This window comes from Sesamum indicum, linkage group LG12, assembly GCF_026168435.1.
Source record: "Sesamum indicum cultivar Baizhima isolate 11 linkage group LG12, ASM2616843v1, whole genome shotgun sequence".
NCBI lineage: Eukaryota > Viridiplantae > Streptophyta > Magnoliopsida > Lamiales > Pedaliaceae > Sesamum > Sesamum indicum.
Genome location: NC_142668.1, coordinates 17095676 through 17111534, shown reverse-complemented (window position 1 = coordinate 17111534; position 15859 = coordinate 17095676). Strand labels below are relative to the sequence as shown.

At 36.8% G+C, this 15859-nt stretch overlaps 2 protein-coding genes and 1 pseudogene across 3 annotated transcripts; 1 reads left to right on the top strand and 2 right to left on the bottom strand.

The window, feature by feature from the left end:
- Positions 1-1803: 1803 nt before the first annotated feature.
- LOC105179466 (abscisic acid receptor PYL12 pseudogene) lies at positions 1804-2541 on the bottom strand (annotated as a pseudogene).
- Positions 2542-4436: 1895 nt separating this feature from the next.
- Positions 4437-13354, top strand: LOC105179463 (serine/threonine-protein kinase EDR1). Of its 2 annotated transcripts, none has more exons than XM_011103088.3 (17): positions 4437-4576; positions 4953-5006; positions 5581-5940; positions 6671-6874; positions 7406-7597; positions 7724-7977; positions 8455-8544; positions 9567-9662; positions 10342-10428; positions 10581-10692; positions 11158-11458; positions 11955-12078; positions 12187-12206; positions 12301-12457; positions 12532-12820; positions 12907-12979; positions 13076-13354. In XM_011103088.3, the coding sequence occupies exons 3-17, from the start codon at positions 5692-5694 to the stop codon at positions 13156-13158; spliced, it is 2331 nt and encodes a 776-aa protein (XP_011101390.2). In that variant the 5' UTR covers positions 4437-4576; positions 4953-5006; positions 5581-5691; the 3' UTR covers positions 13159-13354. The 2 variants fall into 2 exon arrangements, with proteins under 2 accessions (XP_011101390.2, XP_088732374.1); XM_088876248.1 differs by lacking the exon at positions 4437-4576 and adding an exon at positions 4595-4794.
- Positions 13355-13960: 606 nt separating this feature from the next.
- PEX7 (peroxin 7) lies at positions 13961-15859 on the bottom strand. Its single transcript, XM_020691338.2, has 2 exons — positions 15089-15859; positions 13961-14675 (listed from the first exon to the last, which is right to left on the bottom strand). Exons 1-2 carry the CDS (start codon positions 15624-15626, stop codon positions 14269-14271), a joined length of 945 nt encoding a protein of 314 aa, XP_020546997.1. The 5' UTR covers positions 15627-15859; the 3' UTR covers positions 13961-14268.

The window sequence follows — 15859 nt, the reverse complement described above, 5'->3', positions numbered from 1 at the left end:
TCGTTTCCGGCTGAAATAAGTAAAATTAACAGGCCCATCTGTCAATGTTAAGAAAACAGTTATATGGGTTGGTGAGGTGAACGAATAGGCAGCAGGCAGGTAACTGGAAAACAAATGCAACCTTACTTCAGAGTTCAGACCCTTTCTATCGCCTTCCCACTTTGTATTTTGGTTTCTTCATAGAGGACTAGGACTATTTTGTAATTGGACTCCAGCTCTTCATTGGAATTGAAACCATAGAGTTTCTTCTCTTTTTTCTGCTGCCGGGCTTGTCTCGCCCTCTGAAAATCAAATCTGTTTATTATAGCGCGATAAGCCTTGCGGCGCTGGGTTTCTTGTTTGCTGAAGAGCCGTTGGTTGCGGATCTGATGAACGGTCCTCCGGGTTTTCCAACGCCAATCAAGCTGTAAGGAAAGGGGCAGCGGCATAACGCTGAGGCAACGCTTTATGACTGGAATGTTGGAGAGTCATAATGCAACTGGATTCAAGAGTTGTAAAGGAACTGAGGGAGTTTACTGTCAATTTCTTGAAAACAAGTTTGACAGACAAATCCTACAAGCTGGCCCAACGGTGCCGAAACTATCAATCTCGAGTGTGGAAGAGAAGTGGGCTACTTGGCTGGGCAAATTTAAATCCAAGAGCGTGGTCTTATGAGCGTTTGGCAGCGAAGCTGTACTGGTGAAGGATGAATTCGAACAACTTTTACTGGGTTTGGAGCTAACGGGTCTTCAAAGCCACCTTCTCGGAGTTGACTGATCAGTAGAAGAAGCTTTACGAACGTTCCTAAGGGTAATGGGTTCAAAAAGAGGGTTTGTGTATGGAGGGCGGGTGCCGCAATCACTGATCCTTGTGTTAGGTGCTTCGACGCTCAGCCTCATTGAATCAATAATTAATGGGGGATACGAAAGTGAAGTAGAGAAGCGGCGGGTCAGAGCTAACTGCTAAGCCTAAGCATGATGAATGGAGGGAGTCGTTCTCCAGAGAAGGGTGGGTGGGTGGGTTTGAGGATTCTTACTTGGATAATTTCCTTCACAAATTGTCCGCCCTCTTGTAGTAAATTGAAGCAGTCGTGGCAACTTATTCTTTTGTGTCTATATAATAAATATTATTTTTTTTATATTTTAGATTAATTAAAATAAAAATAAGTTATATAAACTAATACATAACCTTTCACACAGTGAATCAATAGAAGAAAAAAAATGAACTTTTTTATTAATTTGTAAATTAAAAAGGAATTTATTTTTTATGTTAGTGTGGATATATTTTACATATCTCTACCATAATTCTGAGCATGTTTTCTGAATTTTAGCAAGAGAGAAACTTTTCAAAGACGACGTCATCTTTAAATTCAAATGTGTATTTTTTTTTCCACCCCATTTGTGGTCAAATCGCGTGTAAGAACACAACACTAGAGAAGCAAACAAAACCAAATAAACTTGCTTTTCTTGTTGCCATTTTTGCTGCTTTATGTGATAACGATGAACCCATCCATGTACATGTGCGGGTACTGTCAACTACCGGATATATGAAATATCACTCATCTTCTTTAAATACTTCAATTTTACCAATATGTATTCGAATTTCATCGCACCACAACATTGTCTTTGCCCGTTAATCCCAACACATTTGGACAACTAAGATTATGTTTGGACAAATAACTCAATTACCACAAAGTTAAAAAGAAAAAATATATATATTATTATTGAGAAAAAGTATTTTTTTTTTTTTTTTTGCTCAAATTAAACTTATAGTTCCAAGCATGCATTAATTAATTAATTAATATATGAACGTCAAGATGGATGATAAAAGAAAAAGGAAGAGGTAATATTTAATTAATTCCTTATGAATTTAATGGTTACAAGCCAACTTCTCTGTAACATAAGCCAAAGACCTAAGATTACACCCTAAAACGGTATTCACAAAAACGCGCGTCTCTTCCTCGCTATTCCCCTCTGGCACATCCACCACGTACGACTCGATAACCACCGTCCCGCCGCCCTCCCCCTCCTCCTCGTGCACGGTGGTTGTGGACTGATAATTCTTCAGCCGTTGGTCCCCTTCAACCACCGTGTAAATCATGACATGCATGTCATCATCGAGCCGATCCAACCTCTCACGGCTTAGCCTCCCGGGCATGCCGGAGACGAACCCCACCTCCCTTACGCTTCCGACACCGCCGCTGCCCACCAGCATGCTGCACTGCTTGACGACTTTCTTGTACACATGCGGCTGATCAAAGCGGCGGAGCACCGACCAGACTAGAGGAAGCGGTGCCTTTACTTTTTGGACTAGCCTGGAAGTGCACTGATTTGGGCTGGGATTGTGTGTATGGTGAAGAGCTATCATTTTCTGGGTGGCCTCACTATTATTTCTGCTGTATTTCTGCACCAATTTTGGATCGCAATCCCAATCGCATTGCATTTTTCTTGAATTCCCACTTAGGTACAGTGAGGTGCACGCCGCTCACTTTGATTTCTTTTATACTGCTCAAAATTCGGATTCATCTAGATATGATGCTTCTTTCCATTTTTTTTTAAAATTATGAATAGGGTAAGACTATTTAAATAGATAATAATCATAATTAACGTGATATGTAAAAAGTATTTAAATAATAAATAAAATTATAATTGGAAATAGAAAATATATATTTACATAATATAAAAATTAAAATTTATATGTAATTTTTTTTGGGTAAAGAGCAATTTACTTCTGTAGTATTAAAAATGAGCATACTACCCTCGATAAAAAAAAATATAATAATTTATTCTCATGTACTTCTTAAAATGAAGTAATTTATCTTTTTATACAGGAAGGTAAATTATTATATTTTAAAAATATAGAAAGATAAATTGTCATATTTCAAAAATAAAAAAAATAAATTATTATTTTATTTTTTCATAAAAGAATAATTTGTTCATTTATGATATATCAATGAGTTACTTGTATTTTTAACTATTTTTTTTGGGGGGAGGAGGTGAATAACGAAAATATATTTGGAAAAAAGACAGAAAGAAAGTCATAGTTTTTGACATGGTAAGAGGTGCATGCAGGTCCGAACTTACTAACTAGCATCTTAAAACTTTAATTTTGTCGTGTAATGAACTAGTTCCACTGTTTCTTAAAGTGTGGGCCTGTGGGGCTCCTTTTTCACAAATATTAAATTATCTCTGCACTCTGCCAGCTACCAACAAAACTACAAAATGCCTTATGTCTTTATATATATTATTATTATTATTAAAAAAAATAACGTCTATAGATTCACTAGAATCATGGCAATACTCGCAAGATACCACAGATTTTGAATATGATATTTATCCTTGTTAATTAGCCTATCATTAAACCATCAAATTATTTAAATTTTTAAATAATTAAAAATATATTTATTAAATATTAAAATCTCTTATATTGAAACTTGTGAATTTTTTCTTAAAAAATTAATTGTAATAAAATTCAAATAAAAGTATCCTATTTAGTTTGATTTAATATCATATTAAATAATCTCACATAAAGAAGAGGTGGGGGCCATGAGGAAGCAGAACCACCTGGGAAGCATGCCGCCAGTGCAGATATTTATAGGTGGAGGATGAAATATATATATAAATATTGTGTCTTAAGGAAATTATTGTTGTTATTATGAAGATATAGTTTGGCAGCAAAATGAGCTAAGTTGTGGTCTGGAATTCATATGCGGTTTAATGTCACGTGAGAGCACGAGACGAGGAGTGTCTGTGTCTGCAATTTAGGCTTGCCGAGTGCCACCTTATTATTTCTGCTAAATCCACTTTATTCATTTTTTGTATAACAAAGTTATATTGTTATTTCTAATTTAATTATTAATAATTACGACCTTACTTGGTTAGTACCTAAAGTGATTGAGTGGCAGCATACGTCTATTTCAATTATTGCAATTTACTTGTAATTATTATTATATGATTAACAAATAATTTATAGATTGTATAATAATATGTTGTTGGAGTAATAAAATGGTATTAGTAAAAAGGACAGAGCAGTCAATGGAAGGCATTAGTCCAACATCAAATTTATTTCACGAAAACAACGAAAGATTATAAAGCAAAACGACAATTGAAAGGAAAAAGAAAAACTAAAGCTACATGAAAATGACTTAACATAGAAAATGTCCGGACGTGGGCACAATTCATGTTTTCTTGATTGACAAAACATTATTATGTTTCACTCATAAAAATTAGTAATATTTTAATTTAAATAAGATTATTTATTTTGAATGAGGGTGAAAATGGTATAATATTGTAAATAGTTTTGATATAAGAAAATGAATACATGTTGAAGAATAGATATTATAATTAATTAATTACAAGGGATAAAGACAGGGGCAAAACTGGGAAATTACAAGTATCAAGGAGAGGCGCGTCCAAAGTCGTTGGCATTTACATTACATATATATATAGAGAGTGGGTATTATGAGATATGCGATATCAAGTGGTGTTATTTGTACTTCCAATGACGCAAACGTGGGAGTAGAGTTATTGCCACTCACTCAGATTCAGATGCCATGTCTTCAAGAACCATTCTAAGATTTACGTCTTCGGATCTTCCGGTATTTCGACATTATCGTCCTACACTTTTCTTTCTTATTTTCATTTGTTCGAATGGGGCAATGCGTACATGCCTCACCGTGGATTGGTTTCTTGATACTGGTTTCACGTTTCCTGACATGAAATCCTCAAGCAAGTGCTGTTTGATTGGTTTCTTGCTTCCTTTTTCGTGTTTCTTGAAATAATTCGGCCAGGCTTGATGGGTTTCTTGGAATTAAATGTTCGTGTTGGATAATGGGTTGTTGATTTCTTGGCAAGATTAATGGAAGTTTCCCTATTTTTGGCGTGTCTTTTTTTTTTTCTTGTCGCTGATCAAGAATTGGAATTGACTTTCGACTTGTACTTATATGTTTTCTGTTTGTTTTTCCCCTCCCGCAGAGAAACAAGTTGGAGAAGTAGCCCTTCCTTTTCACATTCAAAGAATTTGTTGTGGTAACTCTACATTATCGTTCTGTATATTCTTATCTCCTTTCAATTAATGGCGTCAAGTGTTTTCTATTTGTTAATGGTTGATTGGTTTCTTGTAATGCAATCAAAGAAGAAGTGTCCTTCAGATTGAATGCAGTTTTGCAGTGAGTTGGGTTCTTGACTTCGCCACAAGAATGAGTTTAATCATCTTTATCATCATTCTTTCCACCCCTTTTTTTTTTGGGTATTAAAGTTGATTTAATTGATCAAGAAACCAATTAAAGAATGATGTTATCTGGAGAGACCAAAGTGATTAGTCTGCGTTTTCCGCAGTCAAAGAATTTGTGATGTTATCTGGACACGGTACACTCACTATTAAATGACTTATATTTGATTTCAATATGGACGAAAGTTTTCTACATTTCAGAAATCCTGTGAGTGTCAAACAAAACTTATTATCTTGGGTTTTCCAAAATGCTAATTGATAAAGAGTGATTTGGACCACATGAAAACAAAAGCCATAACCAAAAGCCTTTCTTCCTGTCTGAATTTGCTCAGTCTTCCCTTATCAGGTTGGAGATTATGTGCTTTATTTCAGGTTGTAGGTAAAGCTGTTTATGAACCTTTTCGGAAGCAGAGTTTGTGTTGGCAATGTCTCTTATGCATGTTACAAGTTACCAAACATGATATATCCTGAGTTTGAGAAGATATGGAGGAGAATAAGGATGATAATAGGCTGGTGGAAACACCACCTCGTAATACCCAATGGTGGCCATCAGGTCTTATCGAGAAACTCCGGTCTATTTCTCTGGTTTCTTCAGATGAAACCTCAAGCTCTAAAGGATCAAGTAGTCAGCATGACTTTGGGAGTCAACCATTTCAAATAGCGTCGCAGACTTTGTGGGATACTGGAAAGATAGCTGAAGCAATTCCTGATGGTTTCTATTTTGTCAATCCAGTAAGTGGGTCTATAAATGTTTAGATACGCAACAATTCCTTGTTTCTCCAGGTTGTAAAGTAACTAATGTTTTCTGCTTTAATTGCACAAATCTGTCAAACCAGAAAGAGTGTATGGAACCGAAGGCTTCTTGCTTAGATTTGGTTTATCTTTACCTTTTGTTCTGTTCTACTTTTATTCTTTTAAGTCTGATGGATATTTTAGCTCAACTAATTCAGATCACATTGTGTCTATTTCGTGAGCAAGAGAATTAACCAGTGTCTAAAATGATTTTTGGTGTAATACCTAGAGTTTGTCATCCTGATTTCTTCTCTATTCTATTATTTTACCTACATCTAATTTTGTACAGTTAAGACAGAAGGAACCATTTGGCAAGTCTCTGTGGACTATTGGGAGTCTTTTGGAACTTCCATATTGAGCATAATGGCAAAACATACTTCCTTATTCTTTTTTTTCCGATTAGCATGAAACGCTCATCTGTTCTTTTCTTTTCCTTATTACTTTTCCTCTAATAAAGAGATTTATGCTGTCCCATAACTGCCCAAAATTTATTGCTAATAGCATATTTCTTTCTCTTCTTAGTCGGATTTCACCTATTTCTGAAAGTGGTAATATAATTTTGTAAACCAACTTCATGTTATATGAAATAAGTTAGTCTTTAATGTTGTAAGCTTATGGCGTAGTTCATAACTGGCCAATTCAGTCATTGTGTAATGCTTCACATTTGTAGGAAAGAAGATTTAAGGAGCTCTTTGATACTATTCCCTCTATAGATGAGCTTCATGCTTTGGATATGGAGGGGCTCAGGCCAAATGTTATTATAGTTGATACACGTAAGGATAAGAAGCTTTCCATGTTAAAGCAGCTCGCTACCACTTTGGTGAAGGGACTGAATTCAAATCCTGCTGCCGTGATAAAGAAGATAGCTGGATTGGTGTGTACTCCTCATAATGTCTTACTCTAGTCTTCAGATCTGAACTCATGTGGTGCATAACTTTCTTTCTCAAAGAATTTTCTTTTACCAGAAAACAGAAGGGGTGAAGAAAGTTGATTATTTGAACATACTGATTCTAGTTTTCTCTTCAATTTTTCATCTAAAAATGCTGTTTCTAATGTAAAGTGATTCCCAAATGGGTAACCATCTAGTATTATTGGTTTGCTAATGAGTTATGTCTAATATTTTGGTTTTGGAGATGTCCAGAAAATGAGTAATACTAAATCATAAAAAAGTGCTCATTCTTTTCCATAATTTTCAAGTGTTTTCTCCATCTTTAAGTTTTCTTGTGAGGGATGCATTTATTATCACAGGATGATTGCTTGTAGAATTTTAACAACGAAGTGAAAGTATGACATAAACAGTTTCAAAATGCTTAACAAGTGATGTGCTGCATAAAGATAGACTATACATCAATAAGGTTTATATAACAATATTATGCTTTTTTTGTTACTATACCACCTTTTCTAGGTCTGCGATTTCTTCAAAAGACCGAAGTTGGAATCGGATCATGTCAATGGTGCACTTGAAGAAGTCTCTCATGCATTGGATAATCAAGGTATCCATATGCTGGGTCAAATAAGGCATAGCTCTTGCCATGCCAGGGCTATCTTATTCAAAGTTCTTGCCGATGCTGTTGGCTTGGAAAGCACACTTATGGTGGTAAGGTGCCATCTTCGCTAGAGTTATACACTGAGGTTTGCATAATTGATGTTACGTCCAAGCACATCTTAACCATCTGAAGATTTTTCTATTTGTTGTTGTTCTTTTTTTCACTCTTCTTCTCAGGGTTTCCCTAAAGGAGTAATGGAGCGAACAGATACATATAAACACATGTCTGTCACAGTTGTTTTGAATTCTGTAGAACTTTTAGTGGATCTTGTGCGTAATCCTGGCAAGTTGGTGCCATGCTCTGCAAAGGCAGTCGTTCTCTCTCATCTCTCTGCTGGTGAGAGTGATTCTGCAGAAAATGATTCGTATGATTCACCCATTGAACCAAACAGTCCTCTGCACTGCTTCTCAGATAAAACAGAAGTTGAAGGGTAAGAACCTAACTCCTGGATCCTTATAGTTTGAGTTTTTCAAATACCTTTATTTCCTTTTGCAGCAGTTGCTCAACATTTGTTTCTTTTTCTAGAATCTTCTGCTTCCAGTGTAAAACAGAAATAGGTTTGGAGTTTTGTGGTTCATCTTTGTTGTAAACTATAACAGTTCCAAGTTACGCTTTCAAACATTGAGTTGACAGAGGAGCTTGTCATCATGAATTCTTTTTTTTCAGCAGTTCCAAGTTGTAAACAGAAATAGGTTTGGAGTTTTCAGAATCTTCTGCTACCAGTGTAACACAGCAATAGGTTCTGTGTTTTCAGATCCTTGTTATTTGCATGCGCATTGGATGTGTCATAGAGGAAATGATGTGATCTGCATGAAGAGATCTTTTCCTGTTGTAATTCCTGATAAGATTTATTTTTTATTAAGGTAATTGTTTTGGGCAAGGGTACTGAAACACTGTTCTTATTCAGATTGTCGTACAGTGAACCAAATGTGGCAAATGCATTTTGGCGGCGGAGCCGGAAGAAAGTCATAGCTGAACAAAGGACAGCAAGCTTAAGGTTATTAAATTTTGTTAACTGAAGAGCTTTCCCCCCCTCAAATGCAAGAGCTTTTGAAATTGTGAAGTGCAACTGATGAAAGTGTGGGCTTTTAGTTTCGAATGATGTATCACATCATGGATTATATCGCTCAAGTGCCTCTTATTGAATTTTTTCGTTTTCCAACTTCTAGCATGCCCTCTATATCTCAGTAATATTGCACGCTTGACGTTCATAATCTACATTATTTACCTTGATGCAAGACAATGATAAGCTTGAAAGGGATACCCCTGAAAACTAGTTTCTCTTTTGAGAAAACAACATAAGCCAGTTCATTTTAGTTGGGCGAAATTTCAGAAGTGTAAATCCAATCCAGATCTTTAACATCTTACAAGTTGCTTATGGATTAAACACAATACAAAGGTTGGAGGGGGGAGGTTTGGGTCACTCTTCTTGGTTTTCTTTTTAATTAGCTTGAATTTGTTTTAGTCCAATGCATCAGTTTAAGAATCAAATAAATTTAAAGATATATCCAAGTAGCTGATGTTGTAACAGATAAGGTATTTCACATGGGATTTCCTGTAATTCTCTCTGCAAGAGTTTAACTAGAAACACTCCCCGTCCCCCAGGTTGATCTCTCATCTTGCATCCTAAAAGTTTTGAATTAACTGAACTTTGTTATTTACCAACTCATCCTAGCATATGCATAAGCTGGACCTGCACTAATTTTAAATTCAAGCAAGTCACCAAAGTTTCATTTATTGGACTTTTCTTCAGGGAGAAACTTAATTTGATTCTTTTCCTTTCAAGCCACTGAGATTTCATGTATTTCCCTTAAATTTTGATTGAAAATGTTTTTACTTCTTGAGATTCCTCCTTTTGTTGTATATAAGTTTCTTGCTAGGATTTCTGTTCACGATTGAGTTCATGTGTTTCTGCTATTTTCTTGTCAATTCTCCATAAATGAACTTGCTGATTCATTTTCACATTTTCATTTTTCAATTCGTTATTTGGGCTTCAAAGTTTTGTCATCTTTTCTCCAGTCCTGAGCATCCTTTCTTTCGTGGACATGGAAGATCTTTGCTTGGAGGTCGCAGGCATTCCTTCCGAGAGCGCACCAATGATATTAATGCATCAAGGTTGTAGCTCCCTATATTAGTCATTAGCATTCTTAATATGGCTCACCAATATAAGCGATAAAATGATCTTGCAATGTGTTTATAATCATAAAATATTTTATCTGCTCCATGATTTATGTATTTGTATTTTTTATATTGATCGAGAGTTCAAGCATTTATTTCGGTGGTTGTTATTTTGATTGTACTGTTCTGAGCTTTAAGAATAGGATTCAGTTATTTTCTTCAATAGGCTTGAGGAATGTCAAAGAAATAGGTGAAGCATTGTATGGCATCTCAAACTTAAACTTGAGGTTGTGTATTCATGTATATATATAAATAGAAAACATTGTTGGTGTGCCATCTGGCTGTCTCATTAAAATTTTGTGAGAGCTCGTATGGAAAAATAATGTTATAAGAGTAGTGAAAAGGATTAAGATAATTGTTGCATTATCACCCATTGTATCTTTCCATCAATTGTCACCAAAGTAAAAACAACCTCACAATTGAATTCAAATCCTTCCAGCCCATTATTTCCGAGCACTATACAGAACAATCTGTTGCTCGGATTTCTTTTCTATCAACATTTTCTTCAATCTCTCTCTCTCTCTTTCCCCCTTTTGTGTGTTTGCGTGTGGAAGTTAGGAAGTATGTTTTAATAATGTTGTTTCTGCCTCTCTTGACATTAATTCCAAAATTGAAGGTCTGCTGGTGCCTCTCCACTAGAAACCCGTCGAAGAAGACGGCGTTGTATTAGCATGATTCCTGAGATCGGCGATGATATTGTGAGGTAGTTCATTCTTTCTGTTTGCCCCCATTACTTCATCTTTCATATTCTTTGGGATTGATTTTTTAACTTCAGGTGTCTGATAATATTGTTATCTGTTTTCTGCATTTTTCACAGAAAAATATGTTAACTTGGTTCTGAACATTTAAATCTAGGGCTGTTCGAGAAATGAATGAAACTCTCAAGAGAAGTCGTCTTCCACAGGGACAAGTAAATTCAAATTCTAGTTGTTGCACGAGCGAAAAATATGACAGCTCAAATCAAAGTGTATGCTCTTCTCTTTGTTTCTTTCCTTGCACTGATGAAGAGTCCACCTAATAGTTCTTTGCTATGTAAATTGCCGAGTACATTTATTGTTCAATTGTGTCTCTAAACTTTTTTTTTTTAAAAAATAATTAATAATGTTGAAATATAAAGGCAATCCTTCATGGGTTGCTTGAACAATCCCAAGAGTTTAAAAATTTTGTTTGTGTTTTGAAGATGTTACAAATTGTCTTGTTGCCAAAATCAGCCCAGAATATCAATTCTGCATGCCATCCCTTTTTTGTGCTTAATCATTTTAAAAAAAAACGATATTGCTTTATCTAGCTTGCCTTTTGTTTTCTGAATAAATCCTTTGTCAATTTTACCTAATGAGAGTTTGTTGTTTTTGCATGAATATACGTGTCGCAATCTCTCTATTATAGTATTATCAGTTGGATTTCTTGTATTATAATTTCTTTATTTTTCCAGGTGTCAAGATTCAGTCCAGATGGCCATGATGGAATATATGGTCGAAAACCTTTGACATATAATTTTCCCTTGAAAGAAATAGATTCTCAAAAGGCAATCTCATTGCCTTCATCTCCTCAACGTTTTGCAAATCAAGCTTCTCTTAGGAGTGAAGCAACAGAAATTTTTGCCAGTTCTGATATGATGTCGACATTTAATAAAGTGCTTGAATCGTCGAAGATCCTCAGCAAGCCATTGTTACCTTTCGAAGAATGGAACATCAATTTTTCCGAGTTAACGATTGGAACTCGTGTCGGAATTGGTATGTCGTTCTTGGGTTGTCTCTTGATTAGTGAGCATAATTTGCTGTGGGATTTTGTTTTGGCTGTTAGTCAGTGATCGATGTGGTCAAAAATCCTTTTAGTGCAATAGGGCAGAAATAGTAAGGTATCCATCAAATTCTTTCAAGTTTAGCTTTCTTTTCCATCTTATATCACAGAGATGGTTTAGATATTCCTTGCTTTAATTATAACCAGTCTGCCCCTCTCAGAAAAGAATTGGTTTAATCATTCCCTTTTCTCTGTGATTTGATTTGTTTTGGTGGCTTGGATTGTTTTATCCGATCACTTCTATATATATGAGTCATTTTTACATGAATTTTCGTCCCATTTCATGGGTATTTAGTCATGACTTGCATTACAAGTTTATTGTGCGAATTGGAATGGATCCTTTTGTATTCGAGTCATAACTTTCAGATGCAGCATGGTTGTACAGTCTGTTTCATGTTTCCCAATCTTTTCGTCTTGCTTGTATATTAGGATTTTTTGGGGAAGTTTTCCGTGGCTCCTGGAATGGATTAGAGGTTGGGATCAAAGTGTTTCTGGAACAAGATCTGACTGTTGAGAATATTGAAGATTTTTGCAACGAAATATCAATCTTGAGGTATTATTAAGTTCTCACCTCTTATGAAAAGATTTAATTCAACTGTCATTCTTGGTGAGGGGAAAGCAACATTCTTTATTAACTAACCATTACTTTTCTCTGCTGCAGCCGCATTCGCCACCCAAATGGTAATCTTCCTACTTAAACTGTCACGGAAAACTACTACTTGTGTTCTTTGGCTGTTTCTTTCTCTGCCATAAGCATATATACTCTTTGCTGCAGTTATATTGTTCCTTGGCGCTTGTACAACGCCTCCTCGCCTGTCCATAGTTACCGAGTATATGGAGATGGGTTCACTGTATTACTTAATCCATGCAAGCGGACTGAAAAAGAAGCTTAGCTGGCAAAGGAGAATCAAAATGCTTTGTGATATATGCAGGTGCATTACTGTTCTATATCCTTTACTCTCTGTTTTGTGTTGGTATTTGACCCTTCTTGCTGCTGTATACTTAGGGGATTGTTGAGCATACATAGGATGAATATCGTACATCGCGATTTGAAAAGCGCAAATTGCCTCGTGAATAAGCATTGGACAGTCAAGATATGCGATTTTGGGCTTTCCCGGATACTGACCACCAGGCCAATGAGTGATTCTTCTTCAGCAGGAACACCAGAGTGGATGGCACCAGAACTTATTCGCAATGAGCCCTTCACTGAGAAGTGTGATATTTTCAGCCTAGGCGTCATAATGTGGGAGCTCTGTACCCTGAATAGACCATGGGACGGCATACCATCAGTACAAGTAAGTCTTGATAATTGAACACTATCAAATTCTGCAACAGCACGAGAGGATGAAAAAGGATATTGATCTTATAGCGTAACAAGCAGGTAGTTTATGCTGTTGGCAATGATGGACAGAGGCTAGAAATTCCGGAAGGTCCTCTGGGCAAGCTAATAGCAGGTATGCCTTCTGATATGACCTCTTAGTGATGTTCAGTTCAAGAATCCACCTCTGATTGTCTGTCTTGTTCTCTTCTTATTTTCTCCCTTCTCGCAGATTGCTGGGCAGAACCGGATGAACGACCTAACTGTCAGGAGGTTCTCTCGCGCCTGCAAGAATGCGAGTACTTATTGTGCTGATGTGATTCTTTCTATTTCCTTGAATTGCAAATGATGAATCAATAATTAGAGAACTGCAACTTGTAAGCAAAGATGAGCAGTTTCTCGAGCGAGGATATACAGACTAAGATCAGATGCAATTCTAGGGGGTGAAGTTGAGCAAACTTGTATCTGAACAACGCAGGAAAGATTTTCCCCAAGTGATACTTTTGATGAACGTGTGCCTGCACAGAATATATTCCATCTTTTAGGATATTAAAAAGGTATAAGAGAAAAAACAAACTCTGGACTAAAGCCAGCAAGTCTACTTTTTACATAACCATAATACTGTGAAATCCTCGCCAGGGTGAGAGAGAAACACTTTACCGCACAGAATCATAAAATATTGAATGTTTAGAAAAGAAAAAACAAACAGAAAAATGTAATTCCATTACAACTATCATATTGCTATACTGAAGTTGTTCTAAGACTTAAAAACTGTTGCTTTTTCAGTCGTATGGGAGAATCTAACCTTGTACAACTTTATGAATCTGCATATAATACATTCTGTACGGACAAGGGCCACAAGAATATCAATGACACAAAACCATCTTCCCAACATCAACCACAACCTCGGTATCATGCTGAAAGCACAAAGCCGATGCTGCACTTGCAAGATGTAACTCTAATGTACTTTATCTGGTGGACGTTCTTCAGAAGGATTAGGTAATTGTCATCCGGTCATAGTGTCATCTTTCTACGAAATACGTTAAAACAATTAAGCAAAATAATACAACTGCGAGAACAAAAAATTGCTACAAACTTTTGCTTCTCAAAGTGGAAATAGAAAAAGACAACTCCTTTGGTGCCCTCTAAATTTCATATCACCATGAAAAATAATTACATTCAGTAAATAAGAATCAAAAGAAAATGTCAGTGCTCAAGGACAAGTGACCATACATTTCAATATGTTGGGTCTCCATTATTCAACATGCGAGTTTATCAATTTGTTCTTAACCATCATGCTTGATAGTACAACTTTGAATCTAATAGTGTAGCAGCAACTATAGGATTGATGAGATGAGACCCTTCTTATCTGTTTTGTATACAATTGAACAAGAACAAGAAGAAAAAGTAGAACTCCTGAAGATGTCAAGGTGCCCTTGGGTCAGTTCCATGCTGCCAAACATAAACAAGCTCATCCCATCCAGTGCTCGCCAAAAGCCCGTCGACAAACACACTCATGTCAACACCAACTGCAAACTCTGTGTGGTGATCATACCTCCCAATAAGAGCATCTTCGACCATATAATCCCACAAACACACAGTCATATCATATGAACAAGATGCCATCAGACTCCCTCTGTGAGGAGAGAATTTCACCTTCCTCACCGCATAACCATGCCCATTAAGCACAGCCACTGGCACTCTGTAACTCCTCACATCCCAAACTTTAATTGATTTATCAACAGATGCAGTTGCAATTATGCAATCATCATATTTATTCCAGTCACATGACAGGATTTCAAATTCATGGGCAGGAAGAATCATGGTAGACCCTGAAGAAGAAATTCTCACTATCAAGATTTATGGACATAAGACCTCCAAATCAGTTAAAAAAGGGGCATGCTACGAGCATATTGCTCTGATCATAAATAGTTTTCGGTAAAAATAGGAACTTTTTTGCAAGCTTTTATCAATCATGAAGTAAACTATCCGTGATTCGACAATGTTATTGGTCTGTCTATATCTCTAAGCTCAATTAAATTCATCGAACAATTCAGAATTACCTTTGAAACATGAGTCGTCCATGAAGATCAGTTTACTTATTAATTAAGGCCGAAATCAGACAACCCCAGTTACTCAAATGAAACAGTATATCTTGTAAAAAATAGCCAATCTATAGTACGACAAAGATTATAGCTGCTTCAAGTAGTTTACCGAGCAAAGAAAATGGATAGAGAAGGCAAACCTGGTTCACGCACATCCCAAATGCGGGTGGTGCAATCCCCGGAAGCTGAAGCGAAAACATCGGCATGCCTTGGATTCCACGCGGCGGAGTACACACAATAAGCGTGCTCCTTAAAAGTCCTTACGCTTGCCGGTCTATCCACAGTCCACAATTTGACAGTATCGTCCCAGGATGCGCTCAAAAATGAGTCCTTGCGAACAGTATTGAAGTCGACGCCGTGACACTCACGGGCGTGCTCATGGAGCGACCGGATGGGATTGGAGGCCGGCGGCAAGGACAAGTCGTAGATCTTGAGAGAGCCATCGGCGACGGCTGCGACGATGAGCGAGTCGTGAGATTCCGACCAGCAGAGGTCGTAGACGCCGTCGGCGGTATCAAAGGCCGCGCGTTCTGTGACGGCGGGTCCGAGCTGGAGGACGTGAAGACGGCCGTTGCCGAGTATGCCGAAGTTCTGAGCGGTAGCGACTGCGAGCTGGTTCTCGTAGAATGGGCTGAATTTGACGGAGTACCCGTTGAAGGGAACCTTAAAGACTGGCATGTCGCGGTGGCGTCGGAGATTGGGATTTGATGGTGGTGGATTGGATTATCTCGAGAGGTGTGATGGAACAGAGTTGCAGCCAGTTCCTCGACAAGACGAAAATGAGTTTCTGCGTTGCGTTTCTCTCCAATTTCTTGCAGTTTGAATTGAATCGAAGAGATTGAATCGCGACATCTGATTGTTTAATAGTTGTATTTACTATAAAAATAATAATAAATGATAATAATAAAAGA